The sequence below is a fragment of the Clupea harengus genome, chromosome 3 (genome assembly GCF_900700415.2).
Source record: "Clupea harengus chromosome 3, Ch_v2.0.2, whole genome shotgun sequence".
In the NCBI taxonomy this organism is placed as follows: Eukaryota; Metazoa; Chordata; class Actinopteri; order Clupeiformes; family Clupeidae; genus Clupea; species Clupea harengus.
Window position 1 is genome coordinate 16,179,378 of NC_045154.1, and position 17,789 is coordinate 16,197,166.

The following is a 17,789-nucleotide window of genomic DNA, read 5'->3' on the forward strand; positions in this document are numbered from 1 at the left end:
TGACTGATAGTGTGAGTTGACTTGTTTATTAACACAGAAAGCTGACTGATAGTGTGAGTTGACTTGTTTATTAACACAGAAAGCTGACTGATAGTGTGAGTTGACTTGTTTATTAACACAGAAAGCTGACTGATGGTGTGACTTGACTTGTTTATTAACACAAACAGCTGTCTAAAATAACGTACATAAGCAGCCTCTACACTCAGCCCCTGGGTTTATTGACCTCTCTTTGAATGCACATAACACTGGGTCTTTGGTGTTCCATTGCACTTGAACCTTCAACAGATAATCTCAGTTTCGTCACTGCCACAGCGACAGAGCACATAAATGATGGAGAGAACGCCCTCAGAGAGAGGGAGAGAGCACATAAATGATGGAGAGAACGCCTTCGGAGAGAGAGAGAGAGAGAGAGAAAGGGAGAGGGACAGAGACAGAGACATGTCAGAAACAGTGTTACCAATGCCACGGGCTGGACCCAGCTTTGGTCCCCCACCCCCCACTAACCCCATCAGGGCAGGAGTAGTCCCATCCCATCCCATCCCATCCCATCCCATCCGGGTAGGAGCAGTCCTTGCCTTTAAACTGCACAGGTCCTGCTGGACAGGCCAGCTCCTTCATGGTCACTTAAAACCACTAGAACAGCTTGAGTCCTGCTGAGCGCGCTCAGATGCTGCTGTAGCGGGTCTGGTCGCAGGAGAGAGCCATTGCTTGGGTAAACAATGATTAATGAGAGCAGTCAGTCACAAGTTCCTCAGGGCTCCTCTCCTGTTCCCCTCACAGACACAGACACGGACACGTCACCCCAACATCAGGTTCCTCCACCCCTCACCCACTCCATCACCACATCCCAGCGAACGGACCAGCAAACACTCCCCAAAATCAGACCAGTGTCCCCGCCTGTTTCTGTCCATGCTGGCTAAAGCCCAGACCAGTGTCCAGCTGCTCCTGCCCAAGCTGGCACAGATGCCCACCTGCTCCTGCCCATGCTGGCACAGATGCCCACCTGGGTAAAGTCACTGATGATTGGAGGGGGAGGGTGGCAGGAGAGAAGAGAAGAGCATCATGATACTTAAGGCAGTCAGTCATTTTCCCTCGCGTAAAAAAAAAAAAAAAAAAAAAGATGCACTGAAGTGACTGTTGAAGGCATTTCCAGATATGTCGTCACGGAAACAGTTAGGTGACAGATCCTGACACTTCCTCACAGTCAGTGTCTGAGAGGAGGTGGTGGCGGGGCGCAGAGACAACCTTGTGATAGATGAACCAGATTAAGTTTTAAAGTAGAAAACTTCTTTAGGGACAAAAAAAACAACATAAACAATACTCAGTGATGGAGCATTCAAGATTTCTTCCCATCCAAAGTAAATCAGGGGTGATCTCAGCTGTGATCCCTTCTTTTTTTTCTTTTCTTTTTTTTTTTTTTTTACAATCGGATATTTTTGTACAAGTAAAACAAACAAAAGCTGAAAACCAAGACATCTGCATTGGTGAAGAGCTAAGATCAGAATGAGAACACCACTGCTCACACACACACACACACACACAGGCACCTACACTGGCTGAACCATCTGCGAGTCTCCGAAAGACAAACATGCAAACCACTACACACTTGCTCTAGCTTAAAGAACACACACACACACACACACACACACACTCACACAGGCTCTTCATCAGTGCTTTTCATGCCTTCAGGTCTGGCCTACACACACACACACACACACTCGGCTGAAATGGGCTTTTTCAAGTAAGAACTGCTCCAGCCCCATGCCAGAGCGGAGAGGAGCTCAGCACCTCAAACAAACACACACTCTTAATGCAAAGAAAAAGAGGCGCAGGTCCTCACACACACACACACACACACACACTCTTACTGCAGACAGAAAGGAACAGACCTCAAACACACGCACATACACATGCTAAACTGTAGGGACAGAGAACAGAGTGTAGATCATCTGTAAAACACACACACAGACAGACTGGACAGAAAGAGTTGAAACAGGTTGCAGTTAAACACACACACTCTGCCTCTTTCTCTGGAGAGGAGTAGGCTACAGCCACATCCTGAGACAGGCTCTTCATGTTGACAGCATGGTGTGACAGCCCATGTGTGTGTGTGTGTGTGTGTGCGCCAGCCCGTGTGTTTGTTTGTGTGTGTGTCAGCCCGTGTGTTTGTGTGTGTGTGTGTGTGTGTGTGTGTGTGTGTGTGTGTGTGTGTCTCTCTCAGGTGGGAGGTGCAGGTTTTCTTGGTTTTCTTCTCCTCTTCGAGGCAATCCCAAACTGCACTGATGACTGTGTGTGTGTGTGTTTTTGCTGTGGCTCCTCTGAGTCCAGCTTCTCTTTTTTTTTTACAAGTCATTTTAGCACCCCGCAGTCAGCGCACACTACTGCCCCCTACAGTTCTCGCTCTCACACACACACACACACACACACACACACACACACTCACTGTACAACAGCAGAGGACATGTCACATCAGCTTACAAGGGTTGTCCTTTTTCCTTTGAAATTTCCATTCATATTTAATGCTTCATATCTATCAGAATAAAACACAACTCGCAAGGGAAAAACACCAGGAGAGCAGACGAACCAGACCAAACGGGGGGGGGGGGGCTGGCGGGGCGCTGGGGGAGGGGCATAACCATGGTCTCCAAAATCAAATAAAAACACACAGCCTCTGAGCGGAGAGAAGCCAGAGGTGTGGGGGGACAAGCAGTTAAAATCAAAATGGCACCAGCGCTGATCAGAGATGACGAGAACTCTACCAGAGGCTCCAGAACACCCCCAAGAGTTCCTCAAGAGCACAACAGAACGTTCCTCGTGGGTGGGGTGGGGGGGGGCAGAGAAAGAAAGCGCGAGCGCCAGAAAGAAGAGTGAGAGAGAGAGAGCCAGACAGAGAGTGAGAGATGGAAAGAGTGAGAGAGAAAGAGAGAGCCAGAGAGAGAGCGAATGCGAACGTCAGCAAGAAGAGAGAGAGAGAGTTGTTCAAGTAAAAGCCCTTTCACCATCTGGAATGCTCATCTGTCTGAGGGCTCAGAGAAACACCCTACACCCTTCAGGAGTGGCAGCATGAGGTCAGGGGGGTATCGGGGGTGAATTAGGGGTGGGTGGTATGCGCTGCCAAGCACAGGCCAATCATCTCTGTAAGGCCAAAAAAGCCCCCACTCCTGGGGCAGCTCACCCAGCGCTGCCCCCCCAGGAGTGCTGCGGCCTCATCCCCGCCGCGGGCTCTCTGATCTGGGCCTGGGGGACGCCAGGGGTCCCTATCTGCCATACTGGTCTCCAGTGGGACCTCTGCTACCGCCGCCGCTGCCGTTGTTGTTGTTGTTGTTGTTGGAGCTGAAGAGGTGGTGGGGGAGTGGGGGGGGCTGGGCCTCCTCAGCGTTCCTCTCCTCAAACACGTCCTCCATGTCTGCTGACTCCGCCCTCCCGCTCTGCCCCAGGCCTGCCCGCCCCAGCGGGGGCACCGGGGCACGGGCGCTAGGCATCAGTGAGCCTGGCAGGGGGCTGGCGCTGGGCATCAGTGAGCCTGGCGGGGGCCGTTGAGGGCGGGGCTGTTGGCCGTGGGCTGCGTGGGCGGCCGCTGCCGCGGCTGCGCCGGTCTGCGAGCCGCGGTGGATGCGGTGACTGACGATGATGTCATTGCCGAAGCCGCCCATGGAGGCCATGGTGGTGCTCTGCTCCCGCTGAACCACGGCCGTCATGCCGCCCTCCGCCATCAGCCTCCGCAGCCGCGAGAGCGCGTCCTCCCCCGTACTCGACTCCGCTGCCGACCGCGACACCACCTCCTCCGCCGACATCGCGCCGTCTGGCGCGCCTCCCCCAGGGCTCGGCTCCTCGGACCTGCCCAGGCCTGAAGGGGAACACGGGGAACAGTCAGCTTGAACCACAGCAGCCAGGTTGACAAGAACTAGAACCACCTGCTACTGCCTGCACCTCCCTGCACCAGCTGTGTGTAACCCCCTGCACCTCCCTGTGTGTAACCCCCTGCACCTCCCTGCACCAGCTGTGTGTAACCCCCTGCACCTCCCTGTGTGTGACCCCCTGCACCTCCCTGTGTGTGACCCCCTGCACCTCCCTGTGTGTGACCCCCTGCACCTCCCTGTGTGTGACCCCCTGCACCTCCCTGTGTGTGACCCCCTGCACCTCCCTGTGTGTAACCCCCTGCACCTCCCTGCACCAGCTGTGTGTAACCCCCTGCACCTCCCTGTGTGTGACCCCCTGCACCTCCCTGTGTGTGACCCCCTGCACCTCCCTGTGTGTGACCCCCTGCACCTCCCTGTGTGTGACCCCCTGCACCTCCCTGTGTGTGACCCCCTGCACCTCCCTGTGTGTGACCCCCTGCACCTCCCTGTGTGTGACCCCCTGCACCTCTCTGTGTGTGACCCCCTGCACCTACCTGTGTGTAACCCCCTGCACCTCCCTGCACCAGCTGTGTGTAACCCCCTGCACCTCCCTGCACCAGCTGTGTGTAACCCCCTGCACCTCCCTGCACCAGCTGTGAGTAATCCCATGCCCTGCTACTGTCTGCACCTCCCTACAGCACCTGTGTGTAATCCCATCCCCTGCTACTGCCTGGCTGTTTCCATGGCTATTGACAACGAGTGGTTGGTACGTGAGATTGTTATTATGGCAACAGGGTCGTTACCATGGCTGCTGGCAGAGTCACTGGTCTGTGCCGGGGTGTCCTGTGAAGCAGGCTCCTGTGCCGAGGGGTCAGAGGTCATCTCAGAGGTCACATCAGTACTGGCGTTGGGCTGTGGGCCACTCTGGGTCTGAATCTCCACACTCTCCACTGCAGGTCAGAAGAGAGGTTAGAACTCTACTCATCCACATTTTCATTCCTAAAATAGCCTCTTCTTCCTCCCACCACTGGTCTTTTCTTAAAGCAGCAGTAAGAAGTTCTGATCTAAAACTAGCAAGCGAACTACATAAAAGGCGTGCAGAAACCTTGCAAACGCCAACAACAGCACAGCTACCGCTGTTAAAAGCTTACTAGCATGCTAAACGGGTGTCTGTTGGTGATGTCATGCTGTGAAACCTTTTCTGACATTTTCACGGGGTGGACCGACCCGAACCATAGAACTACATAGAACCATAGAACTACATAGAACCATAGAACCACACAGCGCTCAGCCTGGGCAGCTGGTAGAAACGACAGGTGTGTTTATCCTTTTGTCCTTCACATGGCCATGTACGATAAAAAAATGAATAGAAGATGCCAATTCTAGTTGCCTATCCCTCAAAAAGTGGAAAACTGTCGCATACTGTCCATTTAAGTTCCACTCCATACTGAAGTTACTAAACGGATCGTAGCTCACATTGCCAAGCAAGTATATTCTAGATGTCCGCTGAGCTTCAGCTCTATAAATCACTGCAGACATAAGCCCAGATATATTCTAATAGTATTAGCTTAGTAAAGTCACTGTAGGCCTTTTAAATCGGATTGATTTAGTCGAGGCTCTAACAGTTCCTCCTGAGGTGGATCTCGGTTTCTACAGGCTGCTCTAGTTCAGGCTCTGGTGAAGAGGTCCTGAGGATGCGCTCACCCTGGACCGCTCGGCTGTGGCTGGCCTGGGAGGTCCCGGGCTGTTGTGGGTCGCGGTCCGTCTGGGTCTGGGCATTCTGCAGCGGGGGCATGGCTGTTTGCGTGCCCTGAGAGGTCACAGAGGTAACCGAGGTTGCCGGGTGACGAGGCTGCAAGCCGATGGCATCCATTAGACCCATGTCCCTGTCCAGCCTCAGGATGGCCCTGCTTGACCTGTCCCACAACAAACAAACATACATACATCACCTGTCCGCCCTTGTCCCACAACAAACAAACATACATACATCACCTGTCCGCCCTTGTCCCACAACAAACAAACATCACCTGCCCGACCTGTCCCACAACAAACAATCAACATTACCTGCCAGACCAGCCCCACAATAAACAAACAGTTAACATTTATTGCCACATCAAGACTGACTTATGCCCGAGTGAACTCACCCTGGCCTGTCGGCGGGCCTTCCTCGGCTGGCTCCTGGGGTGTTGTTGAGGGAGAAGGCAGACTCTGAAGCCGGCTCAGCTGGGCCTTCTCCATCACTGCGGTAGTCCCTGTATGGAAACAAACAAATGCGCACACACACACACACACACACACACACACACACACACACACACACACACACACACACACACACACACACACACACACACCATCCAACAGGATTACTCCTTCATGCAATAATATAACTTCTTATTAAAAACCCTGAGCCTGACACTTGCTGGTGGCGTAGCGTCATCCTAAGTGGTGGATAACGCCAGTAACGCCATGGTAACGCCAGTAACGCCATGGCGACAGAGGCTGCATTCCAGGTGGATAATGCCAGTAGCGCCATGGCGACTGAGAGGCATGTAGCTTAGTGTAATGATGTCATGACTTCAAAGCATCTTCAGCACTGATAATGGACTCCTGGGAAGGGGAGGTGACAGATGGGCCTGTCAATCAAATGATGCCATTTCTGAGAGCAGAGGCCTCCTTCTCCTCCTCCGGCTGCTTCCTGTGTGGAGCAGGGCTCCAGCATTCTGCTCATTAACACCCCACTAATCTCATCAGCACGACCCGCCAACCCCACCGGCACACACTCACTTTACTGTCCACTACTGAGGGCCACACACACACACTCCACCGGCATGGCACTGAAAATACACTACCCTTACGCTACCAACATGGCTAGCCTACCAACATGGCCAGCTCACTAGATGACTGGCTTCCAACACGGTCAGCTCACTGGACACTGGACTGTCAACGCAGCGAGCCCAGCACACAGGGCTGTGTGTGTGTGTGTGTGTGTGTGTATGTATCTGTATGGGAGGGGAAGCGAGAGAGACGGAGGGATCACTCACACAGGACGACAGATGACCAGATCTCCTTTGTTGGTCCCGTAGGCCAACCCCATGCCTGGCTCTGGCAGCCATCGGGCTGAATTGATGCTGACGTGCCGTCGCTGGTCAGGACCCATGGGATAGACCACGTTAAACGCCATCTGCAAGACAACACACTACAGTAAACATCTGCAAGACAACACACTACAGTAAACATCTGCAATTTGCCTGTTTAAAAGGTGCTATATGCAAATTATCAATAAATATCATCAAGTGTGAAGAAATAACAGCTCCTTTAAGTGCCCTAGGGCAGTGTCCTGTAGTAGGGCCCTAACCGCAGGGGGAGTGTCCTGTATTAGGGCCCTAACCGCAGGGGGAGTGTCCTGTATTAGGGCCCTAACCGCAGGGGGAGTGTCCTGTAGTAGGGCCCTAACTGTATGGGAGAGTGTCCTGTATTAGGGCCCTAACCGCAGGGGGAGTGTCCTGTAGTAGGGCCCTAACTGTATGGGAGAGTGTCCTGTATTAGGGCCCTAACCGTAGGGGGAGTGTTAATAAGTGCAGGTGTGTTCACGAGTGCAGGTGTGTTCACGAGTGCAGGTGTGTTCACGAGTGCGGGTGTGGTCACGAGTGCAGGTGTGTTCACGAGTGCAGGTGCTGTTCTGCTCGCTCACTCACCCTGATGGAGGCCTCGCCACCATGAGGCTGCTGCAGGCGGAACACTTGCGCCACCATGTGGTCAGTGGCAGGGTGCAGCAGGATCCTGCGAGAGGCCAGGCCCACCATCACATAGCAGCCCATTGGAGACAAGCTGACGGAGATGGCATTGGGACCTGCACAGCACAGACGAGGGAGCCAAACACAGAGAAACGCTCAGATACACATGCACTGCTAGGTATGCAGAGCAGGGAAAGAATAGAATAGAATAGAAAAGCCTTCATTGTCACTGTATTTGCATACAACGAAATTTGGAGCGCTGCTCCTTTTGGTGCCACGAGGGACAACATATAACACAACAACAATACAACCACATAAACAAATCACCACATTTTTAGATTTAGATGAGATTTAGACCGTCTAGTTTCTAGAGTACTATATCTACAGCCCCTAGCGTAAGCTGCTAATAACATTGGTAATAACGAAAGTGCTGATTTTTCTGTCTGGCAATGGCCTCCTCTGTGCTCCTGTTGAAGCACCTGCTGGTGGTGAGTGTTTACCTGGCTGTCGTGTGTGTGTGTGTGTGTTTGTGTAGCAGCAGCATGACACTCACCAAACCTCTTGGTGTAGAGGCGCTCCCCGAGGTTGTGCGGGGCCAGCGAGTACACGGCCAGGATGCCCTCGTCGGGGAAGTCCCGCTGGCTGCTGGGAATGAACACCGCCAGGAGCTGGCCGTCCGCAGAGATGTCACAGCTGGCGTCGTTATAGATCTTGCACTGTGGAACCAGCACATTCACGGAGCCTGCACACACATCAGATCATGATTATTTTGCCCAATATTGAGGTCACGATTATTTAACACGATTACTCATTCATACTTATTCATTCTTTTACCTAGGATTTATTTCAGCAGTGGGGTGGTATATTTTGTCTTCCTCACTTATCAGAAATAGTAAATTGACAAATATTTACATCATCTTTAGATCATTTGTGTTCATCAGGCACAGCAGGGTTTTCTTGGAGTATTTACCATTGCTGATCTCAGGCAGGTCAAACTTAGTGAAGTCCCACCACTGGAGCCGGTAGGTGGTGCTGGCTATGTTGCTCGCCACAGCAGACTGGCCATCGCCAATGGAGGCTCCTGAGAAAGAAGACCAACGTTAGTGGTGAGGGATCAACCCTGCCTACCTGCGCTACGCTGCTAACATCAACCCTGCCTATCTGTGCTACTTTGCTAACCTCAACCCGGTCTACCTGTGCTATGCTGCTAACCCAACCCCACCTGTGCTATGCTGCTAACCCAACGCCACCTGTGCTATGCTGCTAACCCAACCCCACCTGTGCTATGCTGCTAACCCAACCCCACCTGTGCTATGCTGCTAACCCAACCCCACCTGTGCTATGCTGCTAACCCAACCCCACCTGTGCTATGCTGCTAACCCAACCCCACCTGTGCTATGCTGCTAACCCAACCCCACCTGTGCTATGCTGCTAACCCAACCCCACCTGTGCTATGCTGCTAACCCAACCCCACCTGTGCTATGCTGCTAACCCAACCTGTGCTTTTTTACTAACCCCACCCCACCTGTGCTATTCTGTGATCATGCCCTGGACCCTACCTGCCAGCACGCGGTTGATGGAGGAGTGGGTGGCCACGCCGCCCTGGCTCCGCTCGTGGAAGATCCCGTAAGGCAGGTACTCAGGGAAGAGAAATCTCCTTCAGGGGCACACAAAGGCACATACTGTACAGATTAGGAGAGGTGCTCAATCTACACACATCATCAGGACGTGCTCAATCTACACACATCATCAGGACGTGCTCAATCTACACACATCAACAGGACGTGCTCAATCTACACACATCAACAGGACGTGCTCAATCTACACACATCAACAGGACGTACTCAATCTACACACATCATCAGGACGTGCTCAATCTGAACAGAAGCTACACTCATCCAAAGGTTCTTACTGACCGTGGAACGAAGCGACCGAGAGATGGCGCAGACATTCGGGTATTCCGAGGCATTCTGTGCCTTGTCCTGTCTCCAGGGTCCCTAGGAGACAGACAGACAGACAGACAGACAGACAGACAGACAGACAGACAGAGACACACACACACACACACACACAAAAGCAAACAGCCTGGTTAGAGAGTGCTGCACAGCGACGCAGGGCTCCACTCAGATGAGCTGATATGGGCTGACAATCACGGCCGAGATGAAGACTCACTCCAGCTCCTCGTAGTCCACGTCGCCCGTCTCCATGGAAGCGGTGGGGCTGGGGACCTGGCTGTCGGACGAGGACGAGAGCGTGCGAAGGCGGTTCTGAAGCGAGCGCTGGCGGATGCTGTCCCGCCTAGAGAGATACTGGATCATACGCTGTGCGTAGTAGGCAGCCGGAGACAACCTGCAGCACACACACACACACATAGAAACAAACACACACACAAGGAGAAACATGCGCGCACAAACACACAAGGGAGGAACAGTGTGATGAAAGAGCTCTTGACAGACATGTGTATAGTGTGGTGAGACAGTTCCAGGCAGACATGTGTATAGTCGGCTCTGTGCGAGCTCACCTGGCAGGGTCGGGGTAGATGGGGTGATCCCGGGATCCCGTCATGTCGTAGCGGGAAAGAGAGATGATGGATGACTCCAGCAGCCGCCTGGTCAAAGCAGGAGACACACTTCAGCAGGAGCACACACACACACAGACACACACACACACACTGACTGCGAGGCGTCTCACCTGCGCAGCGAGTCTTCGTCAGGCGTCTCCACAGGCACTTCCTGGTTCAAGGCGTCCTGGGCAGCCTCTACGGGCCTGCGGGGGGGCAGAGGCGGGGGTAGGGGGGGGCGGGCACGTTCGCGCTGCCGACGGTCCTGACTGTACACCAGGCACTGCAGCCCCAGCGGAGCCTCCCGAGGCACCACGTGACGCACCTCCGCCGGCTGCTGGGGGTCGAAGGTCGTCTCGCCAGGCGCAGGTGCCTGACGCACCTCGGGGGGCGGGGGCGGGGCCTCCTGTGACCCTCCCGGCGCAGACAGCTGCCAGGCGGAGGGGGGGGCTGGGGGCGCAGGAGAGGCGGGGTCCTGCTGCGGGGGGGCGGAGCTGGAGGAGGAGGGGCCTGAGCGCTCCCAGCGCTGCGTGTCGTGGTTGTACGTGAGCAGGTTGTGGCAGGAGCGGCAGCGGTTCAGGCTGGTGTGGGGGGCGGATGCCTGGTAGTGCGAGGGGCCGGGTCGCTCCGCGTCGTCGGAAGCGCCTTCGCTGCCGTTGCCGTGATTGTTGTTGCTAAGCAGCTGTTGCATGGCCTCGCGGCTGCCCGCCCCCCCTCCGCCCCGGGCCAGGCGCTCGCCGTCCTGCATGCGCTCGTACTCCATGAAGTAGCGGCTCAGGTTGCACTGCAGAACGTTCCGGATGGACGCCGGGTTCTGGCTCCGCCCGCCGCCGCCGTCGTAGAAGGGGTGGTGCCCGCTGCTGGTGGCGTGGGCGGGTCTGAGAGTGGCCCCGCCTCCGGAGGCCTCGGCGCCTGTGGTGTGCGGCGGGCCGCGGCCCTCGCTGGCGGACGTGTAGATGGGCGCGCTGGAGGAGGACGACGCCTCCGCCGGGCGCAGGCCGGGCACCGGGGACGAGGAGGACGAGCTGGTCCTCGGGGTGAAGACACAGCTGCTCCGCACCATGGTGTTGCCCCGGCCTCCCGCATCCTCCTGCCGGCCCCAGGGCTCCGAGTGCCCGTGGGCGTGCCCGTGGGCATGTCCATGGGGGTGCCCGTGGGGGTGGGCATGAGGGTGCGCATGGGGGTGCACATGGGGGTGGGCATGAGGGTGCGCATGGGGGTGCACATGGGGGTGCGCATGTGGGTGCACATGAGGGTGCACATGAGGGTGCACATGGGGGGGTGCTTGGGGGGGTGCGTGGGGGGGCTCTGAGGCCCCATGGGTGGCGAAAGTCCCCTCTGCACTGCTGTGCACGCTGCTGAAAGCTGAGGGCCTCTCGGAGACCAGGGCCCCGGCCGCCTGCAGGGAGGGGAAGCTGGGGCCGGGGGCCGGGGGGGGCGGGGGCTCGATGGAGAAGCGCGGTGTGAAACTGAAGGGGGTGGCCTGGGGGGGAGGGGCCACCGGCTGGGGGGGTGGGGCCTGAGTCTGTGGGTTCTGGGAGGTGACTGACAGGTAGGTCTGGACGGAGCTGGAGCTGCAGCGGCTGCAGTAGCACACGGGGTCCAGGTGGCGCGTGCAGCCCTGCGGGGTGGCGGGAGGGGCGCGCGAGGGGTACTGGAACAGGGGCATGGAGGGCAGGTCGCGGCGGGGCAGTTCTGAGGGCAGGGGCCCTTGTGAGCGGGGCGACAGCATGTGCAGGAAGTTGTGCAGGATGGGTGTGCGTCTCACGGGGGGCGAGCGCACCGAGCGCTGCCGTGGTAACGGCATCTCCAGGCCGTCCATTGACGCCTCGGAATCCTCTTCATTCTAACACGGGGGGGGGCAAACTGGTCATTTTACAGCCTCCCCATGTCTCTCTTTCTCCCCCACACACACACCAACACCACCACATTATTTTCACATTCTCCTGACATACACAGGACTAAGATACAACACACTATCCCTAACCACCGCCCCCCCACAAACACAAACACACACTAACTCACCTGTTGACTGGATGGGTTCACTATGGCAGTCAGAAGGTTGTGGCCCAGTGGATCAAACCTCACAAGCCTGCAGACACACCAGAGTTAGATTACAAGACTTATAATAGTTTAGGTTACACGACTTATAATAGGTTAGGTTAAGCAACGGAGATGCAAAAAGGAATCATCAGAGCTGAAAAGGTGAATATGACACTCATCAGGGTCAGAAGGCGTTTAGTAATAGTTTGGTGTGTGTCCTACTGGTGCTTAGTCACAGAACACACACACACACACACACACACCTGACTCTCTCCATCTCGCTGGCAGTTTTGACCACTGCGAAGGGCTCCGGCCGACTCCAGTCCCAGAAGTGTATTTCGTTGTTGGTGGCGATTAGCAGAAGTTGAGCAGTGGGGTGGAACGCCAGGGATGCGATGGCCACGTCGTTCTCCGTGAACCAGCTTTCACTCCCACCCTGACACACACACACAACACAACGATCACTGATGCAGCTTTCACTCCTGCCCTGACACACACAACACAACGATCACGGATCCAGCTTTCACTCCTGTCCTGACACACACACAACGATCACAGATCCAGCTTTCACTTCCACCCTGACACACACACACACACACACACACACACCAATCACTGATCTAGCTTTCACTCCCGCCCTGCAGCACAGTAATCTCTGACCCGGCTCTCACTTCCACCCTGACTCACTTCCACCCTGACACACACACACACACAGACACACACACTCCTCTCGCTCTAACTCACATGCAGGTCCCAGATGCGGACCTCTCCGTCGAGGCACCCTGACGCCACCAGGCCTGGGATGGTGGGGTGAAAGGTCACGCACCAGGGCGTCCTCCGGTGACCAACCAGAGAATGCAGACACTTACCAGTCTGCACCTCAGTAATGTAGATGTTGTGGTTCACATGAGTGGAGGCCATCAGTTTCCTGTGTGTGAGAGACAGGAAGTGAGAGTCAGAGAGGCCATCAGTTTCCTGTGTGTGAGAGAGACAGGAAGTGAGAGTCAGAGAGGCCATCAGTTTCCTGTGTGTGAGAGAGACAGGAAGTGAGAGTCAGAGAGGCCATCAGTTTCCTGTGTGTGAGAGAGACAGGAAGTGAGAGTCAGAGAGGCCATCAGTTTCCTGTGTGTGAGAGAGACGGTGATAGTCAGGGTCATCAGTTATGCGTGTGTTTGTGTTTATGTGTGTGTCTTTGGGTGCGAGAGAGATGTGAGTCAGAGAGGCCAACAGTTTCATCTGTGTGTGTGTGTGTGTGTGTGTGTGTATATATTCTCTCTGGAAGCATTTGAATCCCTTATGTTGGAATTTTTCAAATAAAGATTCAAATTAAGAATTGATTTGCATGTGTGTGTGTGTGTGTGTGTGTGTGTGTGTGAGTGAGATAGTGAGTAAGATGTATGTTCGTTGGAGAATGCAGCATTAGCAATGTCACCACCCTCTCACTGTAATTTACGATAACTGAAAGAAACAATTCAATTGTAGCCATATTTGAATTGAAGCAGGGACATTCTCCAGAAAAAGCTTAACTTAACTCCAAAACAGCGAGTAATGAACACCAAATTATTATTATTATCATCATCTCTTGCCAGAAACACTTCCTGGGGTCAAAACATGAAAGTCGACGAGTATGGTCACTATGTCAAGTTAAGCGTTTTCCTCTCCATTTACGCCCATTATAAAGAAAAAGCTTAATGTGGTTAACGTCCCAAAACAGCAATCAATATTTGTCTGACATCTCACGTCATAAACACTGGCCCTAATTTCACTGACGGGCAACAAGCAAAGTCCATTACACACGAACTAAAGCCATCATTGGGCGTGTGGGAGTGCTGCACTGACCCACTCATGTTTGCGCTTAGGATCTTGCTTAAGTTTTTACATTAGCTAAACGATTTTGACAAGTAATTAAATTAGTTTTAGTTCATGCATGGCGGACTTTGCTCACTGCCCGTCAGTAAAATGAGATATTCCTATCAAAAATGCAAAACTTCAATCCAATGAATGGCTAACTGTCCTTTTCTTCTTCAAGCATTCTCATTTGCCTATAATGGGTGGCAATGGAGAGGACAGCCTAACTACCGTTTTCCTTGGATTACAGTTTTGATAATGACTATACACACATCAATCACGTAATCAGTCTCTCCTTGTGCAGCTCCTTCCAAAGCTTTGTCCAAAAACTCATACATACCAGGCCAAGTTTTTAGGCGCACACTACGATGAACGAGTGAGACAGTAACAGTGTGTGTGTGTGTGTGTGTGTGTGTGTGTGTGTGTGTGTGTGTGTGTGTGTGTGTGTGTGTGTGTGTGTGTGTGTGAGTGAATGAGTGAGTGTGTGTGTGTTCTACCTGTCTGGGCTGAAGGCCAGCAGGAACGTTGAGCGAGGACTGTCCGGCAACTCCACCTTCTGCACAGACAGAAACACTCAATGTGAGAAACAGTCACAAAGCACATATCTCACACAGTCATGAAGCACATATCTCTCACACAGCTAGCTGGACATTTGCATCTGGGGCCAGGTGCTCCTGTGCATTGATGTACACTGGACTGCTGATATTACAGTGCAGATTATTACAGTTTTAATGTCCTCACATCCGTCTCCCTGTGTTTCACTAGATCATTAGACCTTCCATCACATACAGTATGAGTGCCTGGCTTGGCCTTCAGCACACAGCACCCCAACCCTAGGAGTCCCTCCCCAGTGGAATAACTGAGGACAGAATCACATGAACATGAGCCCATGGTGACGACCCTCAGCAGGATTGCATCTGAGACTGTGCAGATCTGGCGCTCCACTAAAGAACGCCCGAGACAAGCTCACACAGCAGGCTCAGCTAAATGCACTGTACCCCATTCTAACACAGCAGGCTCAGCTAAATGTACTGTACCCCATTCTAACACAGCAGGCTCAGCTAAATGTACTGTACCCCATTCTAACACAGCAGGCTCAGCTAAATGTACTGTACCCCATTCTAACACAGCAGGCTCAGCTAAATGCACTGTACCCCATTCTAACACTACCACTGAGCCCCAAACACAATGCATCTACGAACAATAAAAAGATGACCTCACACTTTTGTGACAGCTGGGGTAGAGTGGGGTATGCTATGACGCCAGGTATCACAGCAACCATCAGCAACCATCTTATTACCCACTGGAAGCTTACAGTGTGGCACCAACACCTGTAGATGTTGGCTGCCAAGTCATAAGAATTTCGCTGCGCTGAAGAAATTTGGTGTATGCGATAATAAACACTTTGACTTTGACTCTGACCTGTGGGGTCTCCCTCTGCCTCCCTGTCTGCCCCTGTGGAGTCTCACCCTCAGCCCTCTCCCAACTCACAACCCCCCAAGCCTGCACTCAGTCCGGAGCAAACAGAGAGATGAACTTTCACATTCACCCTTGCAGACAGAAGCCCCTGCCAGGACTTACCCCTGGAGGATTCAGTCCTGCACAGACTAACCTAGGCAGGGCATACACTGGTCTGCCCACTGGGCACTCTGGGTGTAGACTGAAGCAGAGTGCACATTTGGTAACATACTCATAGTTAGTGCACTGGAGATGATCAGGAGCTCAGTAACATACTCATAGAGTTAGCGCACTGGAGATGATCAGGAGGTCAGTACCTGACTTTGCCATTTCATCCATCTAGTCCTCTCCTCCACCAGCTGCTTCAGAAATCGCTGCGAGCCCAACACCTTGGCACCTCTCTCCCGTGCCGACAGGATCTGCACCGAGTTCCTGTTCCGCGTTGCCATGGTGCTCCTCAGGCTCCTTCCTCACACAGACTGGTCACTCAGGCTTCAGAGCCTAGCCACACATCATCTGGGCTAGCAGCAGGCAAGCCAGAGGGGAACAAGAGCAAGTCAGTGGAGAGCATGATGAAGAAAAAGCTGCGGCACTCCTCAGTTTAAAGTTTTAGAATAGCTACGTCTAGATCATAAAAATAACTGCCATTGGCCTGTGGGCAAAGCCACATCACTTCTAATATCATAGGAATTCATCTTCTGGAACATGGTGAAATATGACGTGCACAATGCGTTCCACTGTGAATCCGTTTGTGGGGGTACATTTACATCGCAAGAATTTGGTTTCGTATGGAACAAAAGAGGATCATGAGAGGACACAGAATGAGACAGCACATGAATCCTTGGCAGGCTCAGACATATTAATTTAAACGAAGACAAAAGGCCTTATTTCATGTCCAAGACAGGCATACGTCCAAACACAGATGGTCATTGTGAAATTCAGTTCCCATCAACTCGGTGAAAAACGAGCCAGAATCTTTGTGGTTTGCCCTCTCTTCCAGTCTGACGTCTACAATAAAGGGATATTGTTCCGCCTTGTTTAACCAGCAATTCCGACTTACTGTACATGATTGAGTGCTATAGTTGGGATCTAGATGACTTACAGATTCCGAGTCAGTTATGGATAATGTTATAGAAATGATAACTTGATTTCCAAAAAATAAGGATTCAAATAGCGTGAAAAGTAGCTAATCAAAAGTAACGTTTGCTGCTACAATAATAGTTGTATAGTTGCACGGACGTTTAGTAGGTGGCGCGTGTCCCCACGTCAGCAATGTTACGTTTAGCTGTTGCATTTTGCCAAGAAAATGAAATTATAAAATACAACCATGGTAACTTTCTTTCTTGCTAATGGGCCGAGACTTGCTAGGTTTGAAAAATCGCACTGTATGAAAACCACCAAAACACGCAGTGGCCAGCAAGCCATATTCTCTCCATCTCATTAAACACGTAGACCTCATCGGTGAAAATGTATGACTTTGAAACAGCCGTCTAGATAATTGCCTACTTAAATAATGACTCAAGCACTTGGAAGAAGTCAAAATAGTTGGCACTGTCGCTAGCTAACCTTAGCTGGCTATCATTAGCTTTCGTTAGAACACCAATACGGTCGGAAGGTAGCCTTCGCATAACGTTGACGTTCGTCATTTAATGTTATTTGCGCCATGGAGATATTCGCAATGCAAGTATACATTAATGTGCCGTAGTCTGAAGATTTACTGTGGCTCACCTTTTTTACCAGTCCGACTGTTGAAATTATTCATCGTAGGCGTAGCTAACTAACGTTAGCGTTCATGCTAGCCTGGTAGTTAGCCAGTCAAGCTGGTTTGCTCGCGGGAAACCATATTATTCAGTTTTACATATATCTGACACCGCATAATATTTTACGTTCCCTACGGAGTGATTCAATATACATAAATAATTACAACATTGGCTTGAAACGAGGAGATGATTCGTCTTAATAGGCTAGGCAGGTAAAGCACAAAAACGTCGCTAGCATTAGCTAGTAATTCACAATTCAGCGACCAGCAGGCTAAGATTCGGCCGACACAGGACGAGTAGTTGAGCAAAGATGCTTGGTGAGCAAAGTGTATGCATAACTAATCGAGTACAGAGTTACCTATGGCAATCGATTAGTCTTCTAGTTCTTTACCCGTTTTGATATTGACCGTGTAAATATAACCGAACTTTAAAGAAATCCAATATGTTTTTTGTACGCCTATGGTTTCATCCATTCATGATCCATTAGACATTCATTTGTAAAGTCTACTAGTTAATTCGGGTATAACCAGTGTTACAAGGGTGG

General features: G+C 52.5%; 1 protein-coding gene across 2 annotated transcripts; it reads right to left on the reverse strand.

Annotated features, from left to right (window-relative positions):
- Positions 1-130: 130 nt before the first annotated feature.
- Positions 131-17,753, reverse strand: ambra1b (autophagy/beclin-1 regulator 1b). 2 transcript variants are annotated; one of them, XM_042704405.1, is made up of 19 exons: positions 17,214-17,753; positions 15,803-16,001; positions 14,525-14,583; positions 12,924-13,107; positions 12,443-12,615; positions 12,162-12,228; positions 10,268-11,982; positions 10,098-10,184; positions 9,749-9,925; positions 9,493-9,573; positions 9,136-9,233; positions 8,547-8,657; positions 8,130-8,318; positions 7,538-7,692; positions 6,884-7,023; positions 5,984-6,091; positions 5,544-5,755; positions 4,643-4,789; positions 131-3,847 (listed from the first exon to the last, which is right to left on the reverse strand). In XM_042704405.1, exons 2-19 carry the CDS (start codon positions 15,932-15,934, stop codon positions 3,258-3,260), a joined length of 4,425 nt encoding a protein of 1,474 aa, XP_042560339.1. In that variant the 5' UTR covers positions 15,935-16,001; positions 17,214-17,753; the 3' UTR covers positions 131-3,257. The 2 variants fall into 2 exon arrangements, with proteins under 2 accessions (XP_042560339.1, XP_031420620.1); XM_031564760.2 differs by having other exon boundaries at positions 15,803-16,006; positions 17,214-17,751.
- Positions 17,754-17,789: the final 36 nt, after the last annotated feature.

What these genes read in the sequence shown, in the direction of transcription:
- ambra1b (XM_042704405.1), bottom strand. Translation starts at nt 15,934, where the DNA reads ATGGCAACGCGGAACAGGAACTCGGTGCAGATCCTGTCGGCACGGGAG. An exon ending in CTGGCCTTCAGCCCAGACAG is followed by an intron (nt 13,108 to 14,524) that starts GTAGAACACACA and finishes TCTCACACACAG; the next exon opens with GAAACTGATGGCCTCCACTC. An exon ending in CTGGTCATCTGTCGTCCTGT is followed by an intron (nt 6,092 to 6,883) that starts GTGAGTGATCCC and finishes GTTTCCATACAG; the next exon opens with GGACTACCGCAGTGATGGAG.